Source organism: Mauremys mutica, chromosome 14, assembly GCF_020497125.1.
Source record: "Mauremys mutica isolate MM-2020 ecotype Southern chromosome 14, ASM2049712v1, whole genome shotgun sequence".
NCBI lineage: Eukaryota > Metazoa > Chordata > Testudines > Geoemydidae > Mauremys > Mauremys mutica.
The window spans coordinates 11,654,068-11,677,766 of NC_059085.1; the positions used below are offsets into that span (position 1 = coordinate 11,654,068).

At 47.3% G+C, this 23,699-nt stretch overlaps 1 protein-coding gene across 2 annotated transcripts; it reads right to left on the reverse strand.

Annotated features, from left to right (window-relative positions):
- Positions 1-7,518: 7,518 nt before the first annotated feature.
- On the reverse strand, positions 7,519-20,413 carry HERPUD1 (homocysteine inducible ER protein with ubiquitin like domain 1). Of its 2 annotated transcripts, none has more exons than XM_044987683.1 (8): positions 20,267-20,413; positions 16,281-16,358; positions 16,102-16,173; positions 14,127-14,260; positions 13,158-13,277; positions 12,263-12,607; positions 10,576-10,681; positions 7,519-9,386 (listed from the first exon to the last, which is right to left on the reverse strand). In XM_044987683.1, exons 1-8 carry the CDS (start codon positions 20,393-20,395, stop codon positions 9,219-9,221), a joined length of 1,152 nt encoding a protein of 383 aa, XP_044843618.1. In that variant the 5' UTR covers positions 20,396-20,413; the 3' UTR covers positions 7,519-9,218. The 2 variants fall into 2 exon arrangements, with proteins under 2 accessions (XP_044843618.1, XP_044843616.1); XM_044987681.1 differs by having other exon boundaries at positions 16,102-16,176.
- Between the last annotated feature and the right edge of the window lie 3,286 nt (positions 20,414-23,699).

The window sequence follows — 23,699 nt, forward strand, 5'->3', positions numbered from 1 at the left end:
AGCCAAGCGATGGCCACAGACATTGGCTGCACACCGCTTTGTGACAGAGCCGTCCCACTGGAGCTGTGCGGCAGGACGCTAGAAGTGTGGAGACACCAGGGCGAGGAGGGGAGCCTATGCCACCCACCCACTCCTCCGGGTGGCATCTGGGACACCTGGGCGTTGACAAGCCTTGGAACAGAGCTGGGTCTCCTAGCTCAGGCAACAGAGGCTCATGCTGCAAGAACCAGAAGTTCCAGGTTTAATTCCTGCTGCCAACAACCCACTCAGGGGCACAACATTACAAATGCCTGGTATAAAAACAGATACAGAAAGAGAGCAGCTGCATAGCCCCCGCCACTGGGTGAGGGGTTCATCTGCAATGAATGCACTGAGCTAGGTTCACTCACGCTAGTACTGGGGGGTGTAAAACGCAGAACCCAGCACCAGTTTTCGAGTCTTGTGTCCCAGGGGCATTGACCCTTCCGGGTTGGGGGGAGCATCTTCCAAGGGAACTGCAACGTTATCCTAGACTTGTGCCCAGATGTGAACTCGGTACGTGCCAAGGGCAGGTCTTCAGACCTCAGCAACGCCAGGGACAGCGAGTCGCTCGCTTTGCTGAAGCACTTTCTGGAAGACTCAGGGACCTGGAGTGGGACCTTTCTCAGCTCTTACAAGGGAGGACAACGGGGTTGAATTCTTAGCAATGATCTTCCTCCCTAGTGTTCCGGGGGATCTGACAAGGCTTTAATAAAAACGTCTCCTACAACCCCTTTCAGTGGCTCAGATTTCAGACTCTTGGTCTTTCTGGCGTCCTCGTCTCCAATCCTCCAGCTCCAAGAGCAAGCTCAGGAGCAGCTGTTTGAGAGGAAGGACAGTCCACTGGTTAGGGCACCAACCCAGGACGTGACAGCGTAGTTTGTGCGCGTCTTGCTGGCCTGGCTCGCTGGCCTGTTCCCTGCTGCCTTTGAAACCTGCTTTAGTGTATTAGTCCTTGGCTGTTTTTAATAACAGGCAGCCTGAGCTGGCAACGGCAGCAGCCTCAGAAACCCCCTTGTGCCGTTACAGGTTCACTAGCGGGCACTGACCTGCAGGAACTGGGAGGCCAGAGCTTTTCCGAATGCAACAACAGGAGGCTAGAACGCAGGGCTGCAGCTGGTACAACACTGCTCTCCTCTCCCCGCCCCTCCCATTGCCAAGCATCGTATCCAGTCCCTGCTCTGGTCCCCGTTACGCCCACTCAGCTGCCTTTGCTCCAGTGGGGCCGGACAAGCAAAATGAAAAGCAGCATTTGGCCTTGCTGGCATTAATTTGCTGTGCCACTGGCACGAGCGGGCAGTATGGGATCGGGACATAGGGGGCCTGCAGCTGTCGAGGGCTTATATTACAGTAGAACTTAGAAGCCCTAACCAAGCTCAGGGTCCCCTTGTGTTAGGTGCTGCACATACACATAGTGCAAGACAGTCCCTGCCCCCTAGCAGGATGTCTTGTCAACTAAATGGACACAAGTGGGAGAAGTGGAATATCATCCTCATTCACAGAAGGGAAACTGAGGCAAAGAGCGATTAAGTCACTGCCCAAGGTCACCCAAGGATACTGCAGCAGAGTCAAGATTTGGAGCTAGCTCTCGAGTCCCAGCCCAGGGCTTTCACCACAAGATCACGCTTCCACTTCTACAGGCTGCCTGCGCCAACGCAAGCGGGTTGCCCAGCAGGGCGGGTAAGGGCCTGGGAATGGGACGCCGAGCCTGACGCCGTCACCGATCTGCACTTTGACTCTGGGCACATCAATTACCCTCTGTGCCAGTTCCCCCAACTGTAAACTAGGGATAATCACACTCCTCTGAGGGGTAAGAGGGGGAGGGTGGGCTAATGCATTTAGTGTCTCTGTAGTGTGTTGGAGGTGAGAATTGGCTTTGTAAGGTCTCCTCTGAAAGACATTCGTGTGTGAACGCGCACTTCATTGCCTGGCCTTGGTCACCTGTCAGGCCACTGGCGTGGATGTATACACAGACTGTTTAGTTATCCTGTTGGCTCCATTGCTCTAAATTCTGTACATCGGAGCGATCCTCTCATTGCTACACTGCGTCTGTTTCCTGAGATGGTCGTCAGCTCTGGGGGCCGGCAGCGGTAGGGACTCCGTGATCCGCTGCTCTCTCCCCCTCCAGTTTCTCTGACCCTCCATTCCTCACCTCAGCGCTCCTTTCGTTACTGCTGCGGGGCTGGGGAGATGGGGGAGGGCTGAGCCCACCAGCATAGCCAGACTAGACAAGCCTTGCTTATGGAAGGCGCAAGGATGCTGGGTGATCAGAATACTCACCCGTGAGCAGCGTCTGAGGCAGCTGGACGCATCCCACCATTGCTGGGCCTGCTCCCTCCTCCGAGGAAAAGCGGATCAGCCAGCGCTGTGGTGTTCAGCGATCGCTCTGAGCCACGGGAGCAGAGAGCGCTCCACTTTGGTCAGGGTCTGCGTCCTAAACAGCCGGCATCGCTTAATGTTCTAGGGAAGCTCATGACAATCATGTCCAAGCAGCTCTTGCCAGAGCCCCTTAAAGGTACAGTTCCCCACATGTGCCGACCCATTGGCCACAGCTCTGCATCTCGCATGGAATGTGAATGTTTTCAAAGTAGCATCTCTGGTGCCCTGCGCAGTATGCCTGGCTCTGACCTTTATACTAGTGTGGGTGGGAGTTGGCAGTGTCCACCCCCAGGGTTATCAGCGAGGGGGCTTGGAGCTCCAAATACCCCAGTGGGGACAGGAGATCTGGCTCCTGATTCTGAAGCCCTAGTCGAGGTGTCCCTGCTAGTCTAACTCTCTGGCCATTTCTTTATGGAGATCCCTGAAACTGTCAGGATCCCCCCCGACAGCCAGGGCTTTGAGCGCCATGAAAGGGGAGCCTAGCTTGCAGCCGTGGGAGGGAATGGAACCTGGGCTCTTAACCATGGCTCTAGACCAGGGGGTCTCAAACGTCACCGCACCGCGACCCCCTTCTGACAACAAAAATTACCACATGACCCCAGGAGGGGGGACTGAGCGCGCCCGAGCCCCATCACCCCGAGTGGGGGTGTCAAAACTCAAGGGTTGCAGCCCCAGGCAGAGGCCTGTAACCTGAGCCCCTCAGGCTTCAGTTTCAGCCCCACTTTGGAGTCCCCACCCACAGTCTGAGAACCACTGCTCTAGACACTTCCCTCCCAGCAGGTGAGGCGGCTGTTCCATTAAGCAGCACAGCATGAGAGGCAGCTTGATTACCCAAGGCTGAGAAGGGACTCCTGAATGTTAATCCCAGCTGTGACACTTCTTCCCTCTGCGGGCTTAGTCAAGTCCCTTCCCCTCTCTGCCTTCATTTTCCCACCTGTAAAATGGGAATAATAATATTTCCCTACAGCACAGGGTGCCCATTGTGAAGCTTAGAGTGTGTAAAGGGATATACATAAGCATACAAAACTGCCTCGCCTTCCCCCACCTGCTTATATGGAGAACAGGGCCTTGAAAAAACCTTGACTATATTAGTGGCTTTTCACAGACCTCAGGAGAAGCAGCTGAACGCTGCCTCACCCACAGCAAGAGGCCAGTAATGGCCCAGAGATCACATTCTCCACCCCAGCTGCATGAGATTGAAGATTAAAAGCACCCCAAAGAATCCTCCTGCAAGCCCTGGCCCAGCCCTGTACACAATAGTGCGATCACGGTGCACAAGAGCTGCTGTTTGCAGGGCAAACACTTTTGAATACTCTCCCCATCCCCAGTAGCAAGTCTGACCTGGAGAGCGATGACAGGAAAAGCAACTTACAGGAGGCATCCGATAAAGCCCGGAGGCCCCTGCCTTGTCAACCCCCAGCCTCTTGGCTACTTTTCCTGCTAGCACCTGGCACAAAGGAGCAACCCCATCCCACAAGATGAGGGGGACCAAGGAATAAGAGGGCCTGAGCTGGAGCCACTGGGAGAGGACGGCAGCAGGACGCTGCGGAGTTGGCGAGCGGGGGGAGAACAGGTTTTGACCGTGCTGAGCAGGGTGGAAGCCCACAGATCAAAGTGACTGATAACCACTTACCCCCAGGCTATGCTCCCATTCAGGTTTTCACCCCCGTTCCGCTCTTGGAAGCCGTAGAAGGGAGCTGGGCTCAGAGCTGCAGGAAAAATCCTGCCTATTTTGGCTTGTCAAAGATTCAGCACTCGAGCAGGGCATGGCCTTGTGAAACTCAAAGGAGACTCCAGCTAGGCCAAGGAATTTACTGGCCAACTGTCCAGTGCGGCCAATTTATGATTTTATCCCAAGGCCCATTGCCTCGGTGCTTTCCTTAAAGCCCAAGCTCTGGGAGGCCTGGGATTCTATGAGACTCTCCCATGAAAAGAACTCAGCCTTTATTGTTTTTAAACTCTCATGATTCTCAAGCCAGTCTCGTGATTTGGGGAAGTCTGACCCAGGATGTCTGAATCCTTGGGGCTAGCACTGCTCAGTATCTTAAATCCATGATTGAATTCTTCAACAGAGGCAGGAGCATTCAAGCATCCAACTCTCTTCAGGTTTAATGGAAAGTAGGTGGCTTAGAGAAGCATCAAATTTTAGTAACACCCCTCTGGCCAAATTAACACATTCTCTGGCTTGAGTTGTCTGCTCAGCAGGGACAGCCTGCTTAAAGTGTTCGGGGCAAAACACAACAGGAAGAAGTGGTCAATCAACTAAACATCAGATGAAAAAAGCCCACAGCCTCCTTAGACATACAGGTTCAGACCACCTGGTTTTTCACCCTTCTGAGCGAGACACACAGAGATTGAAGTAGTTCACTATGAAAAATTTTCAGATTAGACTTTAGAGGGCAGCTCTGTTTGACAACGTGCCTCTGCACAAACAGCATCATAAGATCCCATGGTTATCTCCCAGATCATCTCATGTGTTCTCGCTACCAGGGAAAATGAGGTTTAGTTCCTGACTAGTACTTCTGCAAACCTCAGCTGAGAGAAGGCTGTGTTCTTCTAAGCACCACTAAGAAAGGCCAAATTATGCTCAGTAACACCTTTGCAGTCCTAGTGCCGTCAATAGGTTTGCACAGGTGAAACTGACTGGAACTTAGTAAACAATCATGTTGATAAGACAACAAGGAATAGAATCCAGCTGCCTCTCTTTGATGAGAGGTTTCTTCAGGGCTAAAGCGATTAAAAAGCAATAGAAATGTACTTTTGTCTCTGACACAGGCACTCGGGGGATCTGATTATCCCATTTTATACAATTGCATGTCAGGGTAGAGCTGTTCTCTGCTACCTAGAGGTATAAAATCCCAGTAAGATTTTTTCATGGGGACTAGATATTCCAGTGATGAGCACAGTTGCAGTGCCTTAAATTCAAAGGGAAACACAGCTCAGCTTTATGTCCCTGACTGAAAATTCTAGTACCTGATCATAAGCTGAGCGTGACTTTTCCCTAAAGGGGATTAGTATCTTTGGCATCTGGTAAAAATTAAACCATGCTGGACCTGGATCATCCCCAATCATTTATACTTGAAGGAAGCAGGACAGATCCTCAGCTGGAGAAAAATGTCTGAGCTCCCATAGGATGACAATTCCCACCAGCTGAGGCTCTTCCTGCTCAATGCCAGCGGAGGGACACAAATGTTACCAGCAGCAGGAGCGGAGAGGAAATGATTCTGTGACCACCCTCAGCCGTTAGCTAGGAGCAGTTATTGGGCCTGAGCAGCCGTCAGTCTGATTTTAAATTCCTCGTTCCTGTGCCATGGGGAACAGCCCAGGCGAGCACCAGCGTTGTGATTGCAGTTTTACACACTCGCTAAATTGATGAACTACCACTTTAAAATAGCTGGAAAGACAAAAGCCTGAGATAATTTTAGAACCCAGAACCTAGGATGGCCCTGCCCTGGTTTCCCTGCTGGCAAAATAGTGACAGACTGAGGAGGGCAGAGCGCCATGGAAACCAGTTCACTCACTCTGCCACCTTGTGGCCAATCCCCCTATTTACAACTTTTATACTTTCACAAGTGTGTTGTTTTCTATGGTGTTCGCCTGCATCCAGGCGGCTAGTTGAAAAGCTACACGCCTGAGCTGCTGTTTGTTTCAATGGTTGAAATAGAGTTGGTAAGACAGACAGATAAAGCGAGAAGTTATCATTGAACAGCTTGTTGTTGGACCCATCAGTAAAGCCTAAATTACGTATATTTTTTGCCCATAAATTTATGGTTCATCTTCAACTTCTCCCTCCCTCAAGCAGGCAGTTTTCACATCTTTCTGCTTCTTCCTCCACAATCAATCCATTTTTCTGCTGCCTAAGCTCCCCAACTCCTGTCAGTGCAGTAACCTCTGGACTAGCCTTCTTCCCCGCCCCAGTACTAATCACATAAGCCTCCCCCCAACCACATCCCTCTGTTCAATCCCACCACTAGCTCCCTCCTTTCACCCCATCAGACTTCTAGGACCTTTACTACTCAGCCCCTCCAGACCTATCTCGCAGCCTGACCTTGCTCCTCCACCACTATCCTTAACCACCCATTTATTAGCCTCTCTCAGCATCTTTTACAAGTCTCCTGGCTCCCTACCCTACACATGGGCTGGCCTCCCAGAACTCTTCAGCCTGGCCCCCACCCTCTGTTTCCTTCAAAGCACCTGAGAATCCCAATAGAAAAAAAAAATCAATCCATGAGGGGTTGATGGGTGGGGAAAAATTGATACGAATACAGCATGTTAATCAACTTATACATTTAACTGCATCCTCTCCCCCCTCATCAATGAGGGCTTGTTGGGTTGTACTTTTCAGGAGAGGGACTGTCAGCTGATACAATAGAGTTGAATTTGGCATAAGCTTGGCAAATTTTGATTTTATTATAATTCCACTAGTTTTTAATCACTGTAAAACTTTCAGTTGCAGGAAATTATGTTAGGGATGGGGTAGACAATTTGATCAAATCAATTTGGGATGCCTATGGCTGATTCTTCCTCAACTTTCTGTGTAATGAATACTGCACAATTGCCTGGAGCACCAGCTCTAGTAACAGCAAAGGCAGCTGTTTTAAGAGAAATGTCACTCGCTGTTTTATGCACAGAAAGGGGAAAGTCTAAATTTAAGCAGTGTTTTATTGTTTCCATCCGAAAGGTTCAGTTATCAATGGACATATTTTTTCAGTAGTTTGTGTGTTTAGTGAAATCACCATTTTCCACCACAAGTAGTCTTTCCAAGCATAATCTTGCTTATTAACAGGGCCCTTTGCCTTACTGGATTATATACATATGAAACAAGGCTGTCAGGTTTTTTCAGGCACATTACATTGTAACAATAAGCATGGAGACTTCTCACTCCTCTCAGGGATACAGATAATCATGCTTTAAAAAGGGATTTGTTAGAGGGTGTATTACTTTACTTACCTTCCTCTTCACTGCCACCTCAGCAGATTTATAGGAGTGACAGCTTCCCACTGAGGCTGCAAGTTTCTGAAACAGGAACTCTATTATGCAGTGGTGAAGGATTTATCTCAAGCTAATTTGTTATGAGAAGGAATGAATAAAAGCTTAACTGCAGTAGATAAAACACTGACAAACATTAAACCATGTTTAATGGGTAGGTGTAATATGTGGAAAGAACAGGATTAAGAAGTTCAGATTAAGTAATTACATGGTCAACTGTACAGAACAAGTTCATGCACATTAGCATGACAAGACATTTGCTTTAAAGCTTTATAATGCAGTTTTTCCATCTACAAGTAGCATTATTGACAAGAGATGTTAATTGCACATTCTGTCCCCTCCCCCCACCCAAAAAAACCCCAACCCAGATGTTTACTTCGCAATAAAACATTATCCCTGAGCTAAAACAATGCATTGCAAACCCATGCATATGTCAAAGGAGCCTCATACATCAGGCCAACTTCCTGAACACCTACACAACTACTAGGAGCAGCTACAAGTTGTCTGACCATTGTAACTTCAACTTTTGTTTGTGCAAAGAGAAGCCATCCAAGGCACATTGGGAAACAAAATTATAGGCTGTTGAGGAGTAAATCTAGTTTTTAAAATGTGCAAAGGCTCTGTTTAGGTATACATGCAATTAGTGACTGGCTCTGCAGACAGCAAGTTAGGTGCACACCATCCATTTGCACAGGGCAGTTTTCTGATTGTGGTCAAGTCTGCACACAACTGATTGTTCTTGAAAACAAAGCCCCTGAAAATGTTAGAAGTTAAAGGGAACACCAGGAAGGAAGAAATGAGTACGGTGAAAGTTGCTCTGGAGCAATCTTGTGCTTGCTGGGATGCAGAAGCCTAGTTGACGCTTTTCTGTACATCTCAAAAGGAATGTAGCCATTTGTCACAAACTTCTGGGATTCGGAAAGTTCTAGCTGACAAAGGTAACAGGCCCTTCTGAGTTCAAGTTGACAGCAAGAAAGTGATTGTGGCATTGGTCTAACATTACACAATTAAATGGATTGAATATAGAACCTCTAGGCTACTTAAATTGAGCATCCTGGAAGCGGTTACATGATGCACAGTGCAACTAAATTCTAGATGAATGAAGCTTTGGGATTTTCAAGCCAGAAAGGGAACCTTTAAATAGTTTTTAAAAACACCTGATTTTGACAACTTGAAATTCACCCTGTAACTCAGCTGATCCATTTGGTGTACTTGTTTATCAAAGGCTCTGGTTATCTCATTTTCTGACAAAGTAGGTAATTACTGTATTACACAGTATGTCCTCCACAGGAAATTTACAGAGAAAACATGATTTGTCTTCATTTTCTTTTAAGATTAAGCACTGCATTCCTTTAAGCAATTTAAGGGTAAGTCTTCCCTAGAAAAGTCTGCCAATACTTAACAGCAGTTCCTTGTTTTATATATATGAGATACTACACTCAGTGTAATTTAAACAGCATTTGAAACATTCCAACAGGAATCAAATAGCACTGGTAGAAGCAATCTGCTTCTCTTACATCTCCGACAGCTGCTTACTGTCTGTGCATTTAGGGCACTGCTGTACAACGCTAGGCCCTCTAATTTAATGCCCGCTATACAGCACACTGAAGTTCTTTGGAATGAAGACATGGAAAGCACAGTACATTTTAGTCTATATGCTGTAAAGGTTTAAGGCTTCTTGCAGCTTTCAGGTTGCGTAGTTGCTATAAGATGGGGAAATCCCACTGATACTTGTTCTTTTAACTTTGGAGTTGGTGTCCAGACTAGTCAGGTATACCGAAGAGTTATCTGCTGGAGTTACAGACGGGGTAGTGCGTCGATATCAAAATCGGTTAGTTGGCCACAGCTGGTGGCCCTTCTGGCAGCAGTGATGCAAAGAAAGTCTTGAAGAAAAGCCAGGCTGTGTTCATAAGTGAAGGACTGTCCTGCTGATTTTCTGGTAAAGCTCTTCCTTCCTCAGCAACAGCCTCAGGTTCAGCTTCTCCACCTACATTTTCCTCCTGACAATGTAAAGTATCTCTCATAAGTGGGGACAGTTTTAAGAAAACCAAATTCTAAAAGCCAGATTCCTTTCTAAAAAACAAGTTATTTTAATTCCTTTCAACTGAAGAACGTACAGGACTCATTAACAGCCCTGATTCTACTGCAGTATTTCACTCCTTTATTACCCATTGTCCCAGAATTACAGCTCGAGAGACAACACAGCTAAGACACAGTAAAACCACCCACCATTGCCACCAGGGCCAAGACTGTCCTGTGCTAAATAAAACTATTTTATGACATATTTACAAGTGGGAACAATGCATCTGACACACCAAAACAAGCTGCTGAGTCTCAAAAATACTTTGATGTTCTAGTTGTAAATTGGTCAGCACTAAAAGCACAATTCCACACCAAGTACTAAGACCAAATGAAAATGCCAACTTGAACATGTCCCATTAACGGCATATACAGAGAGAAACATTATGTACAACCCTCCATACCAGATTAAGACTCATACACATTCAAGTTTTATCTGCAATTATGAGCCGTTCACTTGTAATTGAGAGATTATGGTGGGACTGTTAACACCTGCTGCAGTAGTTCAGTGTTAACAAGCACTGCAAATATTTGCCTCTTCCTAAAATATGAAAAATTGTTGAGCTTGTTACACTGATAACAGCCACAGTAGCCCTTGGCCAAGTGAGGATTTTCTGGAACAAAATGCATCAACTACAAAATACCAGGAGATTGCCAGGGTTAAGTATTAAAACCAAATATATTTCTAACATATGACAGGAAAGATACTTTGATTTCTATGAAAGCAAAAGTATCAGAGTACATATTACAGTGGTAACAACCAGACAGAGCAGGAATTAACCAGATCCCTCCTGTTCTTTGCCTGTGGCACATAATAAATTTAGTCTCCTGGAGGCTGTTAATATTTTGGTCTAATTTCAGTTGGGTTTAGCATGCGAGTGGCTGAGTGGTGTTGGTGGCCTGTAAAATACAGGTGGTCAGACTAGAGGATCTGTGACTCTAGGACTCTGAGAAAAGAAGGCTAGATTAGATATTTTACCAGGAAAAGAAGTTTCCAGCAGAAGATTTTGTAGAGAACACTATTCATCTAGAGTGATAGAAATGTTTGGAAAATGGAAACTAAACCCTTTCCCAGGATTTCCTGTTGTATGTCAAATATTGAGCCAATACCTGTAAGTTATTGTTTTGGTCCTGGTTTATCGCAGCTTGGGGAAGAACATTGTTTGGAAGAGGATGAACTGGCTGTCGTCTAAATGGAAACCAGCCAGCGTGGTGCCTGGAAGACAAGAACTCATTGTGAATACCAGTTAGCTAAAGGTTACTCCTGCCTTGCTACACTTCAGGCCTAGCAAAAACACTCAAATATGCACACACAAGTAGACAGTTTGTTCAAGACACTGGGATAAATTCTGATTTGTTGAGGTGCTGGAGGAAGGCTCCCAAAAAAAACCTTCTCCACCACAATCCCTACCCCCAGCAGTATGGCAGCAAGGCACAGCATAGCATTCAAGAGGCTGCAGTGGAACCAGCTCTATACAGGCTGCTCCATCACAGCCTAAGGGGTCTTTGATCAGGGCCCCAGCAGGCTAGAACAGACGCTGCAGCGTGTAGCAGAACTAGGATGGAGTGCTCCTTTCTAAAGCAGCAGCATGTATCCCCGTACCTTGGTTTTCCCTACACTGCCCTGTCCTAACAGGGTAACTGAAGTTGGGGTGCTGGCATTGCTCCCTCATGCTGTGTGGCTCACAAAGAGAGGTCATAACAGGCCAATGTGTGGCCATTTGGCAAACTAATCTCTTCCCCTCCCTAGTGGCTGCATCTTGTATGCCAAAAATGTAAACTTTTAAAATGTTCTACCCTTGTGGCTCTGAAGATAAAGTTCAAAATACTAACCAGATGTAATCCAGTGCTGACTTCCTGAGTCTCCAGACAGCCGGAAATAACACTACCTGTGGACTGCTTCTGTTTGAATGTGTTAACTCTTAGGCCTACTTGTGGCAATTTAAAGGTCTACACTAATGTCACAGCTGATCCAAGCATGTAAAGGAGAACGACGATTATTTGAAGATCAGCACAAATTCTGAGCAGCTTCCCAATCTCTGCCCGTTTGTGAAGTACTACAAATTACCTCCCCATTCGGAGCAAAAAAGTGGTCAGTTTGACTGGTTGCATTTTTTCCTAGTCAAGAAAGTGGCTAAGGATTACACTGTATTCAAATTAGTTTTGCATGTTTACAAGCAGTCAACCATGGTAAAAAATGCTTAGCCACATTTTATAAAGGTATGGATCAATCCCCTACCAAAGACATGGTTGCACATGACTGTACACGTGTTAGCCATGTCCTTTGAATATTAACCTGAACTAGTAGTGTATGATGTAGTGTGTTGATGTTTTATTGTAACTTTGACTTTAAAGAATTCCCCTCAAAAATGTTGAGCTAAGAGTTACAGTAGTAGATTTGCTGATCCTGTGATACACCTGCTCAACAGTGGGAAGTATCAATTATTTTGGCTAGGAATGTGATTTCTTACAGTGATACAGATATAAACCCTTGTGTGGCTACAGTTATACCAATATAAAGGTGTCCTATCCTAGTCTAGCACCTTCCTGTCCTATATGGAACAAGTTACACAAGTAAAAAGCACTTTTATACCACTATGAATGCATCCCTCACTAGGGGGTTGTATTGCTTTAACTATGATTATAGTTAAACTAATACAACTGACGCACAGATGAGCTATAAGAGACTTGATTACAACAAAGACTACCACAGCGCAGACAAACTGCTCCAAAGAACAGTCACCTGAATGACAAGTCAACACTGAAAATGTTTACTTCATGAGACATGGATGCTTACAGGTACATCAGAACTGTGCCGCCCATAACCATGAGGAACCTGCTGAGGCTGGAGTAGAAGTAGATAATGTTGACAAAAACGAAGAACAGGGTTGCCGAATAAAGCCAGTCCAACCAATCTCGATTCATCTCCTCCTCCTCTTCCATGAGAGGACCCCCCTGGGCATTCATTTGCAAATTCTGATTGGCCCCTGCATTAAGCTGAGGAGGGGCATTATGGTTTCCAGGCAGGTTTTGTGCAGGAAATGCATCTGGAAGAGGGGCTGGAGCTGGAGCTGCAACTGGTGCCACTGGTATCTCTTGTGACCTTTGAGTAGGTGATCTATCAGCAGAAACAGCAGCCAAGCTGAAAAGAAGAAAAAAGCAGTAAGATTTTGTCAAGCTCTGCAAAGGATAATAAGGCAGGAATAAAAACTTGTTAATCTTAAATTCATGTGCAACTAGGAAGCAGCAAGTTGTGACAGAAATCAGCCCTGTTGATGCCAATGACATGCCACATGATGGGATAAGTTCAACGTCGTGGGTCAGTTTCACCTTCTGTAAAATGGGATAACATCCATCTTCGTAAAGTTGGAATACGAAGGGTTTATTTCAGTACTCCACTGCTGAAATCTTTCAAAACCTCAGTACTTAAGCCCTGCACCAGGCTGGGTAACCGTATCAAGTTTTGCAGCACTTAGCTTTATCTAGGCAAAAAGTTGCAAGTAAAACTAAACCAATTACATTTTAGGAGCCACATACAGCATTTATATTTACGTCAGACATCTGAATCCTAAAGGCTAAGTAACATGCCTTTCAACTACATTACACCTGAGGGAAGGGAAAAAATTCCCTCATTAAGAAATAGAACATTTCAAGGCTCCCAGGGAGAGTAGGAAACAAAAACGAAAACTTACTATTGCATGTAGTACTGTCTTGCATAAATCTGCTGAAACCAGGACATCTGTAGTATGTTGTAAGTGGTATATGCAGAGTACCCAGGAGCCACACCATGGGGATGCTGAGCAGTTTCAATCCTTATCGAAAGGGTAAAACACAGGATGTTTGTTTACAAAAGACCAGGCAGGCTCACTTCCCCAAGTCTTTCCCTACTTGTACTATTAAAAAAGACACAGCATCGCAAAAGCTGTTTGCTTGTATCTTATAATGGGTAAAGCATCATATTCCACACACTTTCAGTATATCCTACCTTAAATCTGGGCTTGAAATACTGCAAGCATTTTTATTAGAACATGAATGCAGAAATCTACATTTCATCCCGAAAATATGTTGTTGTGAAACCAGAGGAGGGACAGGAAGATAGACAGTCTTACTACCACTGCATCCCAAGAACCATCTTTCTGATTAAATGATCTGATATTTAGCTTTTAAATATGTTCAGGTCCATTCAAACAAAATGGCAATGCTTAAGGAATGTCCCAGAAAGTAGTACTATGATCTCAGAGAAAAGCAAGCCTGCTCAATCTAACCGTCAGAAGCTCAATAGTGGAGACAGCAATTCCTGGGAGAAAATATTTATTTCCTAACAAAGGAGAAATCAATTGTAGGGGCTACCTGCGTAAGAATTTTGGATCAACATGGAAGCTTCTAGGTTCATATTTCCATGAAAATGTAACAGTAATTCTACTTTTCCACATGTAACAGTAAAGATAACTCCCCCCCACCCCCGGTTGGAGAGGCATACATCCATTTAATCCCTTCAGTGTCCACTTAAATATCCAGAAGAATAGTATACATGGCTTATAGTCCACTGACATTTACAACATTAAGTATGGCAACACAGACTGTCGAACACAAAAAACCCACAAACGAACATAGTTGAACATGAATGGTCAACATTTTCAGAAAGTTATTGGCATATTTACCTAGTATTGGCTTCCCCTGTAGAAAGCTGGTTGCAGGAAGTCTCCCTCTGTCTCAAGCCATCACTTGAAGAAACTACAGAAGGATCTTGACCAGGTGCTGAAACAGTCTTTGGCTGTTGATTGGTTTCGTCAATCTAAATACAGTTAATATTGGAACTGATTCAGAACAGTATCTGAGAAAAGTCTTCTGTTGCAAAGCTAAGGGGATGCACTGAAGGTTCTCTTGAAGTTTTACCAAACTGCTGTGCATTTGTACAGATCTAGGACAACGGGCATTACCACAATACCAATTAATAGTCATAGCTATTGTTATAACCAGTCCCTTCCAGACATATTTTATTTCTAACACTCCTTTAAAGGTAACCTGGAAAGGAAAATAGTTTTGAGATTCTTTCCTTCACTCCCCCAATCATCTCATCATATGCAAAGGTCTGAGTATGTTTTTTAAAGTTTTGGTTTACTTATGGGTTTTTTTGGATTAGAAATACAGATCCTGCACTGGATAAAAACGATAACTGGAAAACTCAGACTTATCTACACAAAGTTGCACTAACTTAAACTGGGGTAACTTTGTGCTTGTCTAAACACAAGCTGTACTGCTTTAACTATTCCATTCCCACAGAAGAGTAAGTTATATCAGTATAAGCATTTTTATACTAGTATAAATGCATTCATCCATACTAGATCATTGGACCACTTTAACTATATTGCTATGGTTAAAATGGTATACGTGGTGTGTTTAGACAAGATCTAAGTGTTTTGGGTTTTTTTTGTTTTTTTTTTTTAAAAAGAGGAATAAAAAATGTTAAGCTTCCTTGGATCTTTAGCTTTTTGTTGTTAGTTTTTTTTGTTTTTTTGTTTTAATACTCTTGCAGGTCCCCTTTAAGAGCAAAGATCATCTGTCCTTCTCCTAAGTGTACTAGTGTGAGAATTTATTTTTAAATGTGTATCTAATTTTGGAGTTTATGAAATGAGGTCTTACGTTCTAGCAGCATGTGGGTGGCTGCTCTGCAAACTGCTCTACAGAACCAGGACAATGCACCTTAATCAAAATGCAATACCTGAGCATTTCTAGTCCCAAGGATCTCTGCCATGTGTGTTGTGAAATATCCAACTGGAATCAGGACATACTGTATGCTGTTCACTTTTGATTTAAAGAAGGGTGGAAATTTATGCCTTCAGATATGAAGCTTGTGCACTAGTTAATCACCTAACTTCCATTCAGAAATAAAATATTGTATCATCATATGGTATTGTGTACTAAATCAATACATATTAAATTGAAATTCTAATGCTTGTTTTTAAGTTTCAATTTCCTCTGCCATATGTTTTTGAAGCTCTGTTGCCAAAGTAAATCCAAGCAAAATTCATATGATGGACATTCCCTATTCAAACAGTAATCACTTCCCTCTCCCTCTAACGAGCATAACCACTAGTGTGATTGGACTTAGTAATCATGGGGGAACAGGCACCACAATTTCACCCTTTGCATACAGCCCAGCCACCGTGTCCATCATTGGTGGAAGAGTCTGTGATATGAGGGGTCACTAGCTATTTAATGGATCTAAATTACATTTGATTAAACATTTCACCCCCCTCTGGCAGTAATGTTAACTCAAGTTTATGCAAACAATTAGAAACTGAGGTTTGACAAGTTAGACACAAAGTGGGTGAACCAACTTCTGTTGGTGAAAGATAAGCTTTTGGGCTCCACAGAGCTCTTCAGGTGCCATCAGTTCTGAAATTTAAACAATCCTTGCTCTGTGATTACAGTACTTATTCCAAATGTGTAAGTGTTCCTTCCCCCAGCCCTATTACAACTCGGAAGGAATGCTGCCATAACACATGAGGTTCACCACCCTGTTTATCAATCAACCTTTACAAACTTACAGTAATTAAAAAACTAGGTCACATTCCACAGATTTTTGCTGATCCTTTCAATATCTAATGCAGAAAACGTCTAAATTTAACATACCTTTGTGTTGGTCTCTTTCATTTTTGACAGATTCTTTGAATGGTACACCAGGTGAAGAGCATGAAACTTCTCCTGTTAAAATAAAAGTCAAGACATTTGATAATCATTGTTTTATCTATTAAAACTTTATTTGACCTCACTTGATACTGCAGCGCAGCTACCATAAACAATTACCATACCTTGGGCAGCACGTCTCTCAAATAAAGGTGGTCAAGCAGCAGCTTCCCAGAATAAATCAGCTTCTGGTCCTCTTCAGGCTTTGAGAGAAGACAAAAATATACTGATTACTAATCTGTCAAATGCATTCAAATGCCAAAAAAAGTTAGCTTCATATAAGAAAAGCTGTGTACGTAAAAGCTGACTGATAAACACCAGAGGCCAAACACTGCTGTCAGATACACAAATCAGAAATGCTACTCCCCGCATCCCCTCCCTAGTTGAACAGAAGTTGTGTGCATCTCTATTAAGAAGAATTTGGCTTGTAAAGATCAATTCAGTCAATTACTTCTATGCAAAATTTGTAATACCATAGAGATTTAGACAAATGTATACAGAACGAGGATAAAACAGCTGCTCCGGTATAGGAAGTGACTAATTTTGTAGTACAGGCCAGAAACCCAATTTTTGCTGTCCCCACCACAATCCTGGCAAAAAGGAACCTCTCTACGCTCCTTAAAGCGGAGCTTTGGGATATTAACCAACCTGAGCAGCGCTGCAGGCACTTTGTAATCTTGTGACAATTCACATGATCTCCCACCCAGTAAGTCTGAGCAGCTGTTTACACAGAAATCCTCCTGCAGTTGGAGCACAGAGTCAATGGGAGTTGCCCCAGAGCAAGAGAGACTATGTTCCCCTTCCTACAGGAAAAGGTCACTCTGCCAGCCTACAAAGCAAGAGTCCTACCACCACTACTAAAAACCAGTCGGACAGGATTGTTACATAAATATATCTGACCAATTCTGATGAATGCCATTTTAACACCCAAAGCAGCATATGAAGACCTCTAGGCTTCTACCGACACTGGGCATTAAGCAGAAAGATAACATTTTCCACAGCAGCATATCTTCACAACATGCATGGAATTTGCTCAGATTGTCCATCATCTGGCACTTGAAAGCAGGGTGGATAAAAATGGATTTAAATAAATCAGATTTTTTCATTTAAATTAAATAAGCAGGTTTAGTTCTAAAGAATAAATCCATTTAAAATTAAATTTGAAATTTAAAACCTAAATTAAGGCCTAAATTTATAATCTATTGACATCATTTAAATACAAAATTGTCTTAAGCAATACACGTTTGCTGCCAAGTGTTAAAGAAATTCAAGGTACTGAAAACTGGAAGTCACTGTCTAAACACCTGGAACTTGAGTCTTCTGAAGTACTAAAATAGTTTTTTTTGACAGCAGTAGCCTTTTCCACAGGTGCAGAGAGAATATATTCTTCATTTCAGTCTATTCACCTAGTTCAGTTCAATCATCAGTTCATTCAAAGTTAGAAATTGGGAGTTGAAAAGGCAGGAAAACTTGTTTTCCTCTTCAAATCTATGAATAAAAACTAGTTGAGAGAGGATGAGATCCAAGGGTATGTCTACACTACCCACTGGATCAACGGACAGCGATCGATCCAGTGGGGATCGATTTATCGGATCTAGTCTAGACATGATAAATCGACCCCCGAACTCTCTCCTGTCGACTCCTGTACTCCAGCTCGGCGAGAGGCGCAGGCAGAGTAGACGGGGGAGCGGCAGCAGTCAAGTCGCCGTAGTGAAGACACCCGCGGTAAGTAGATCTAAGTATGTCCACTTCAGCTACGTTATTTACATAGCTGAAGTTGCATAACTTAGATCGATCTTCCTCGCCCAGTGTAGACTAGGCCTAAATTATAAAATCCTGAAGGACACAGTCAACAGAAATAATCAGGTTAAATTCACTAACTAGAGAGAGTACTTTGTTTAATAAAAATCAGTTTTAAAAGCAAAGCTATTTGAATTTGTGTTTCCAGCACAAATAAAATTTAATAGTTTTAAATATCATGTATATTTTAGTTGAATTTGAATCTGCATCCAAGTAGAGCTTGACACAAATCACAAATTTAAAAAAAAAATAATGCACTATGCAACATTTCCTAACAAGCAAAAAAGAAACTAAAGAAAAAGTTAATGCATATAATTGCTTAAATACATATGTAGTGTATCTTTAGCAAAAGAACAACAGACTTGGTGCAAAGCCTGTACTTAGTTACATATCAACAGGTTGGTTATCAAAAAGAATCAACCTTTTTAGAAGAGTAATTAAAGTGAAAACCACAATTAAAATCTATTACTTAAAAACAAGGTTTCCTGTTTGCTGATTGACAGATTAAAACTGATTTAAATCAAGCCACCCTGCTTGAAAGCCCAATGCATGCCTACTGCCTCCCTTCATCATGTCAACTCACATTTGTACAGATTGTTATGTCTACTTATTTGATTAGTAATAAGAAGCATATAGAACAGTTATTTTGGGGTTTCCTACAGTACCCATAACCAGAATATCTGACATAGTATTTAGATCTTGTTTTTACTATTTCACACTGAAACAAGCAGCTATGTTGTTTTTTAAGACTAAGTCCAAAAGATTTTTCTCAATGAATCTAATGCTTACAGAGAAAAACAAACAGTTTCATAGTTATTTCATGGATAAATTTTCTTTCTACATAAAAATAATGCAGTCATTTAACTCCCTTGTCTTGCCTGGAACACTAACTTAAAACTTTTGTTTTTACTTTGCCTATACTGCCACTTCCTAAGAAACTGTTACCATTGGGGGAAAACTTAAGAATCCAAACGCAAACTACTTCAGCATCCAACACGCTAGTAAGCCACATCAACATTAAACGGCAGCAGAACAGGAAGAAAAAGCAAAAAACCCCAAACAATTTCCCCATATTCTGAACGAGTTTCGCTTCTGTATTCTAACTGATTTCCATAACATATTTACAAACTATTTGGACTTGCACTGCAACATTTGCAACCAGCCAACCATGCAGAAGCAGGTGTTCTGGAATCCCGGAGGGAGGGAGGTTTTTTTGCTTCACATTATCAAACTGTAAAGAGACAGGAAATAGATGCTGAAGTTCCCTGAACCTCTGAACACTTTTACAGACAGAAAGTGGGTGATGTAATATCTTTTATTGGACCAGCTTCTGCTGGTGAAGACTTGTTTCAAGCTCACACAGAGCTCTTCTTCAGGACCTGAAGGTTCTTCAGCTCTGTGTAAGCTCGAGAGTTCGTCTCCTCACCAACTGAAGTTGGTCTAACACAAAAAGTTTTACCTCACCCAGCTTGTACGTCTAAAACCCTGGGACCAGCAAAGCTAGAGCTACACTGCAGGAACACTTCCACCTCCTGTTAAATAGTGCAGCCTTTAGAGCCAGGGCTGCTGTAATTAGTGTGATTTATTTATTTATGTTTTTAAAGAGGGAGGCCACGTAGCTTATGCAATAGAAATGACAACAGCGCTGCTGTAACACAAGCAGGCGGGTCCACTCCTGGAAGCCTCCCAAGTATGGGCTCGCCTTGTTAGGGCCCTACCAAATTCACAGCCCATTTTGGTCAATTTCACCGTCATGGGATTTTAAAAATCCTGAAATTAAGGATTGCAGCTATTTGCAGCTGAAGTCTCAGGGGGCTGTAACTGCAGGGGCCGGACCCGACAGGGTGTCCCGGGGGAGGGTGTCGCAAGGGGGGAGGAGGCAGTTTCGCCACCCTGACTTCAGCGCCGGGCCCTGGGCTAGCAGCCGCCGCTGAAGGGTGACAACCCCAGGCCCCCACCCTACAATAACCCCGCGACACCCCCACAAGTCCCCCGGAGGGGGGGGGTCGGGACTCCCCGGGCGGGGAAACACTCGTCTCCCCAGGGAAGCCCGCAGCGGCCCCGGTAAAGGCGCTCACCGGAGAGCGGGGGTCACAGCCCCGGACAGGGGCCCGGAACGTGGTGGGGGCCCCGCTCCCCTCATTGCTCCGCTCCCCCCCCCCGCAGTCACCCCGGTCCCCGCCACTCCCCTCCCCCCTCCCCCGGCCGGGGGCGAGGAACGCGGGGCGGCCGCGGGCTGGGGCTCGAGGCCCCCGCTGGGGCGCGGAGGGGAGCGGCCCGGGAGGGGGCCTGGGGCCGGTCCGCTCCTCACCGGCTCCTCCGGGTGCAGGCGGCGCAGCCGGGCCTTGAGCTGCCGCACGGTCCAGCCGGGCTCGCCGCGGAGGCGCAGGTCCGGGTGCCGCTGCGTGGGGCTGCGCACGAGCAGGTCGAAGGGCTCCATGGCGCTCGGCCTCGGGCGGGGACGGGACGGCGAGCGGCTGCCAGCGCCCCCACGGCCCCTTTTATCCCCTCAGCGCCCCTCGCTCCGCCCCCTGTTCGCCAGGGCGCTGTGGCTGCAGCGGATTGGCTCCGCGTGGTGAGCGTGTCCATACGTGGGCCTATCAGAGTGCACATCCGCATAGACGGTGACAGAGGGTGGGGCTTAGGGAAGGGGCGGGGCTAGGAGGGAGGGTGGCTTCCTAGGAAGTGCCCGGCTGGGCTGGGGTGAAAGAGGGGGAAGGGCCATGGGTGGCAAGTTTGTAAAAATTTTGGTGGGGCCCAGAACCCGCCCCCAACTCCGCCCCCCCCAACTCCGCCCCCACCTGCCTAAGGCTCTGGGAGGGGGCTCGGCGGGGGAGGTCTGGGGTGCAGATCCTGGGCTGGGGATTAGGGTGCAGGAAGGGTGCTGGGTGCAGGCTCTGGGTTGGGGCAGGTGTGCAGGAGGAGGTGAAGGGTGCAGGCTTTGGGATGGAGTTTGGAGTTGGGAAGGGGTGTATGGGAAGGGGGAGGGAGTTTGGGGATAGGAGGGAGTGCAGGGTGAGGATGAGGGGTACATGATGCAGGAGGGGGCTCAGGGCTAGGGAAGAGGGTTGGGCTGTGGGGTGAGGGCTGTGGATGAGGGGTTCATGATGCAGGAGGGGGCTCAGGGCTAGGGCAGAGGTTTGGAGTGTGGGGTGAGGGCTGTGGATGAGGGGTTCATGATGTGGGGACGCTCAGGGCTGGGGCAGAAGTATTAGGGTGCGGGGGGATGAGGGGTTCATGATGTGGGGGCGCTCAGGGCTGGGGCAGAGGATTAGGGTCCAGGGGGATGAGGGCTCAGGGCTGGGGCTGAGGATTAGGGTGCGGGGGGAATGAGGGCTCTGGCTGGGGCTGAGGGTTTGGGGTTGGAGAGGCTCAGGGTAAGGGCAGCCTGCCTTGCCAGTACTGGCGGAGGGCAGGCACTAGGACCCTGCGGCAGCAGACAGCAAATCTGCTGGGAGCCCTCCAGGCAGCAGGCAGGGGAGAGGCGGCTGCGTTCTGTCAGGCAGGGACGCAACACAACGCGGCGGAGGGGGGGGAACACGCGGAGGGGGGGTGGCAGGCGGGGGCTGGGACCTGCTCCAGGCAGGGTCGCGGCGGCGGCGGGGGGAGACCTGCGGTGGCCGGGGCCGATCCAGGCAGGACCGGGGGGGGGGAGGGAAGAGACCCAGCTCCAACTATTGCTGGAGCAGGGCGCCCAGCCCTGAATATTGCTGGGGCCCGGGCCCCACACAAATATATAACCTGCCGCCCATGGGAAGGGCTCCCCCCCATGCAGTGGCCATGGGGCAGAGTGACCGCAGGGCAGCCTCCCTTGCCCTTCACTGGGGCTCCAGGCACTAGCACAGCAAGCGCCTGCTTGGGGCAGCAAGCCGCTGCGGGGGGGCCTGCCCGTCACCATGAGGGAGGCAGGCAGGCTGCCTTTGGCGGCAGGCCGGCGGGAGGGCCTCTGGTCCCGACGCTGCGGCTTCGGCAGCAATTCGGTGGCAGGTACACCGAAGGCGCGGGACCGGCGGACGTCCCCCAGGCCTGCCGCCAAATCCGCGTTACCAGCGGACCTCCCGCAGGCCTGCCGCCAAATCCGCGTTAGCAGCGGCCCTCCCGCAGGCCTGCCGCCAAATCCGCGTTAGCAGCAGACCTCCCGCAGGCCTGCCGCCAAATCCGCGTTAGCAGCGGACCTCCCGCAGGCCTGCCGCCAAATCCGCGTTAGCAGCGGACCTCCCGCAGGCCTGCCGCCAAATCCGCGTTAGCAGCGGACCTCCCGCAGGCATGCCGCCAAATCCGCGTTAGCAGCGGACCTCCCGCAGGCATGCCGCCAAATCCACGTTAGCAGCAGACCTCCCGCAGGCATGTCGCCAAATCCGCGTTACCAGCGGACCTCCCGCAGGCCTGCCGCCAAATCCGCGTTAGCAGCGGACCTCCCGCAGGCCTGCCGCCAAATCCGCGTTAGCAGCGGACCTCCCGCAGGCATGCCGCCAAATCCGCATTAGTAGCGGACCTCCCGCAGGCATGTCGTCAAATCCGCGTTACCAGCGGACATCCCGCAGGCCTGCCGCCAAATCCGCATTACCAGCAGACCTCCCGCAGGCATGCCGCCAAATCCGCGTTACCAGCAGACCTCCCCCAGGCCTGCCGCCAAATCCGCGTTAGCAGCGGACCTCCCGCAGGCCTGCCGCCAAATCCGCGTTACCAGCGGCCCTCCCGCAGGCCTGCCGCCAAATCCGCGTTACCAGCGGCCCTCCCGCAGGCCTGCCGCCAAATCCGCGTTACCAGCGGCCCTCCCGCAGGCCTGCCGCCAAATCCGCGTTACCAGCGGACTTCCCGCAGGCATGTCGTCAACTCCGCGTTACCAGCGGCCCTCCCGCAGGCCTGCCGCCAAATCCGCGTTACCAGCGGACCTCCCGCAGGCGCGCCGCTGAAAGCCACCTGACTGCCGTGCTTACGGTGGCAAAATACACAGAGCCGCCCCTGCTTGCCCTGGTGCGGGCTAAGGTGGTCGTGGCCCTTGTAGGGCCATCCCTTCAGGAGCAAACAGATAAAGCATCCCGTGACTGTCAAATTCTTGCGGGTTGTGATTCAGGGAAGAATCACAACGCGCTGTGGAAGGGAAGAAAAGAATTCCTTTCTCCCACCTTTTGTCTGTCTTGTCTAGTTAGATTCCAAGTTCTCTAGGGTGTCTCTTATGTGTTTGTACAATGCTAAAAATAATGGGATCCAGAGCTCAGCCAGCCCCCCTAGGCCAACGGTTCTCAAACTTTAGTAACCTGAGGACCCCCATTTTGATTTAAAAAATGTTTACGGGTGTCCCCCCCCCCCGCCAAGCCCTGGCCACTCAGGCCCAGGTCCTCCCCTCAAAGCCCCACTCCCGCTCCATCCCAGCCCCTCTTCTTCCCTGCCTCTTTGCGACCCTTCCCTGAGCACACCCTGTCCCCGCTCCTCCCCTTCCCTCACAGCGCCTCCTGCACACTGGTGAACAGCTGTTCTGTGGCGTGCAGGTGGCACTGAGAGGGAGGGGGAGGAGTTGATCAGCGGGGTCTGTGGACCCCCAGAGTACCCTGGCAAACCTCAGTTTGAGAAACACTGCTCTAGGCATCATTGCTTCAATACAGAAATAACACCCCTGTGACCTCATACACCTACTTGTCACCTGTCACCCCACCCTGGAACCCATACAGGGCATCATCGAACAACTACAACCCATATTTGAGAGTCCCCATCCTGCAAGAAATCATTCCTGACCTCATTCC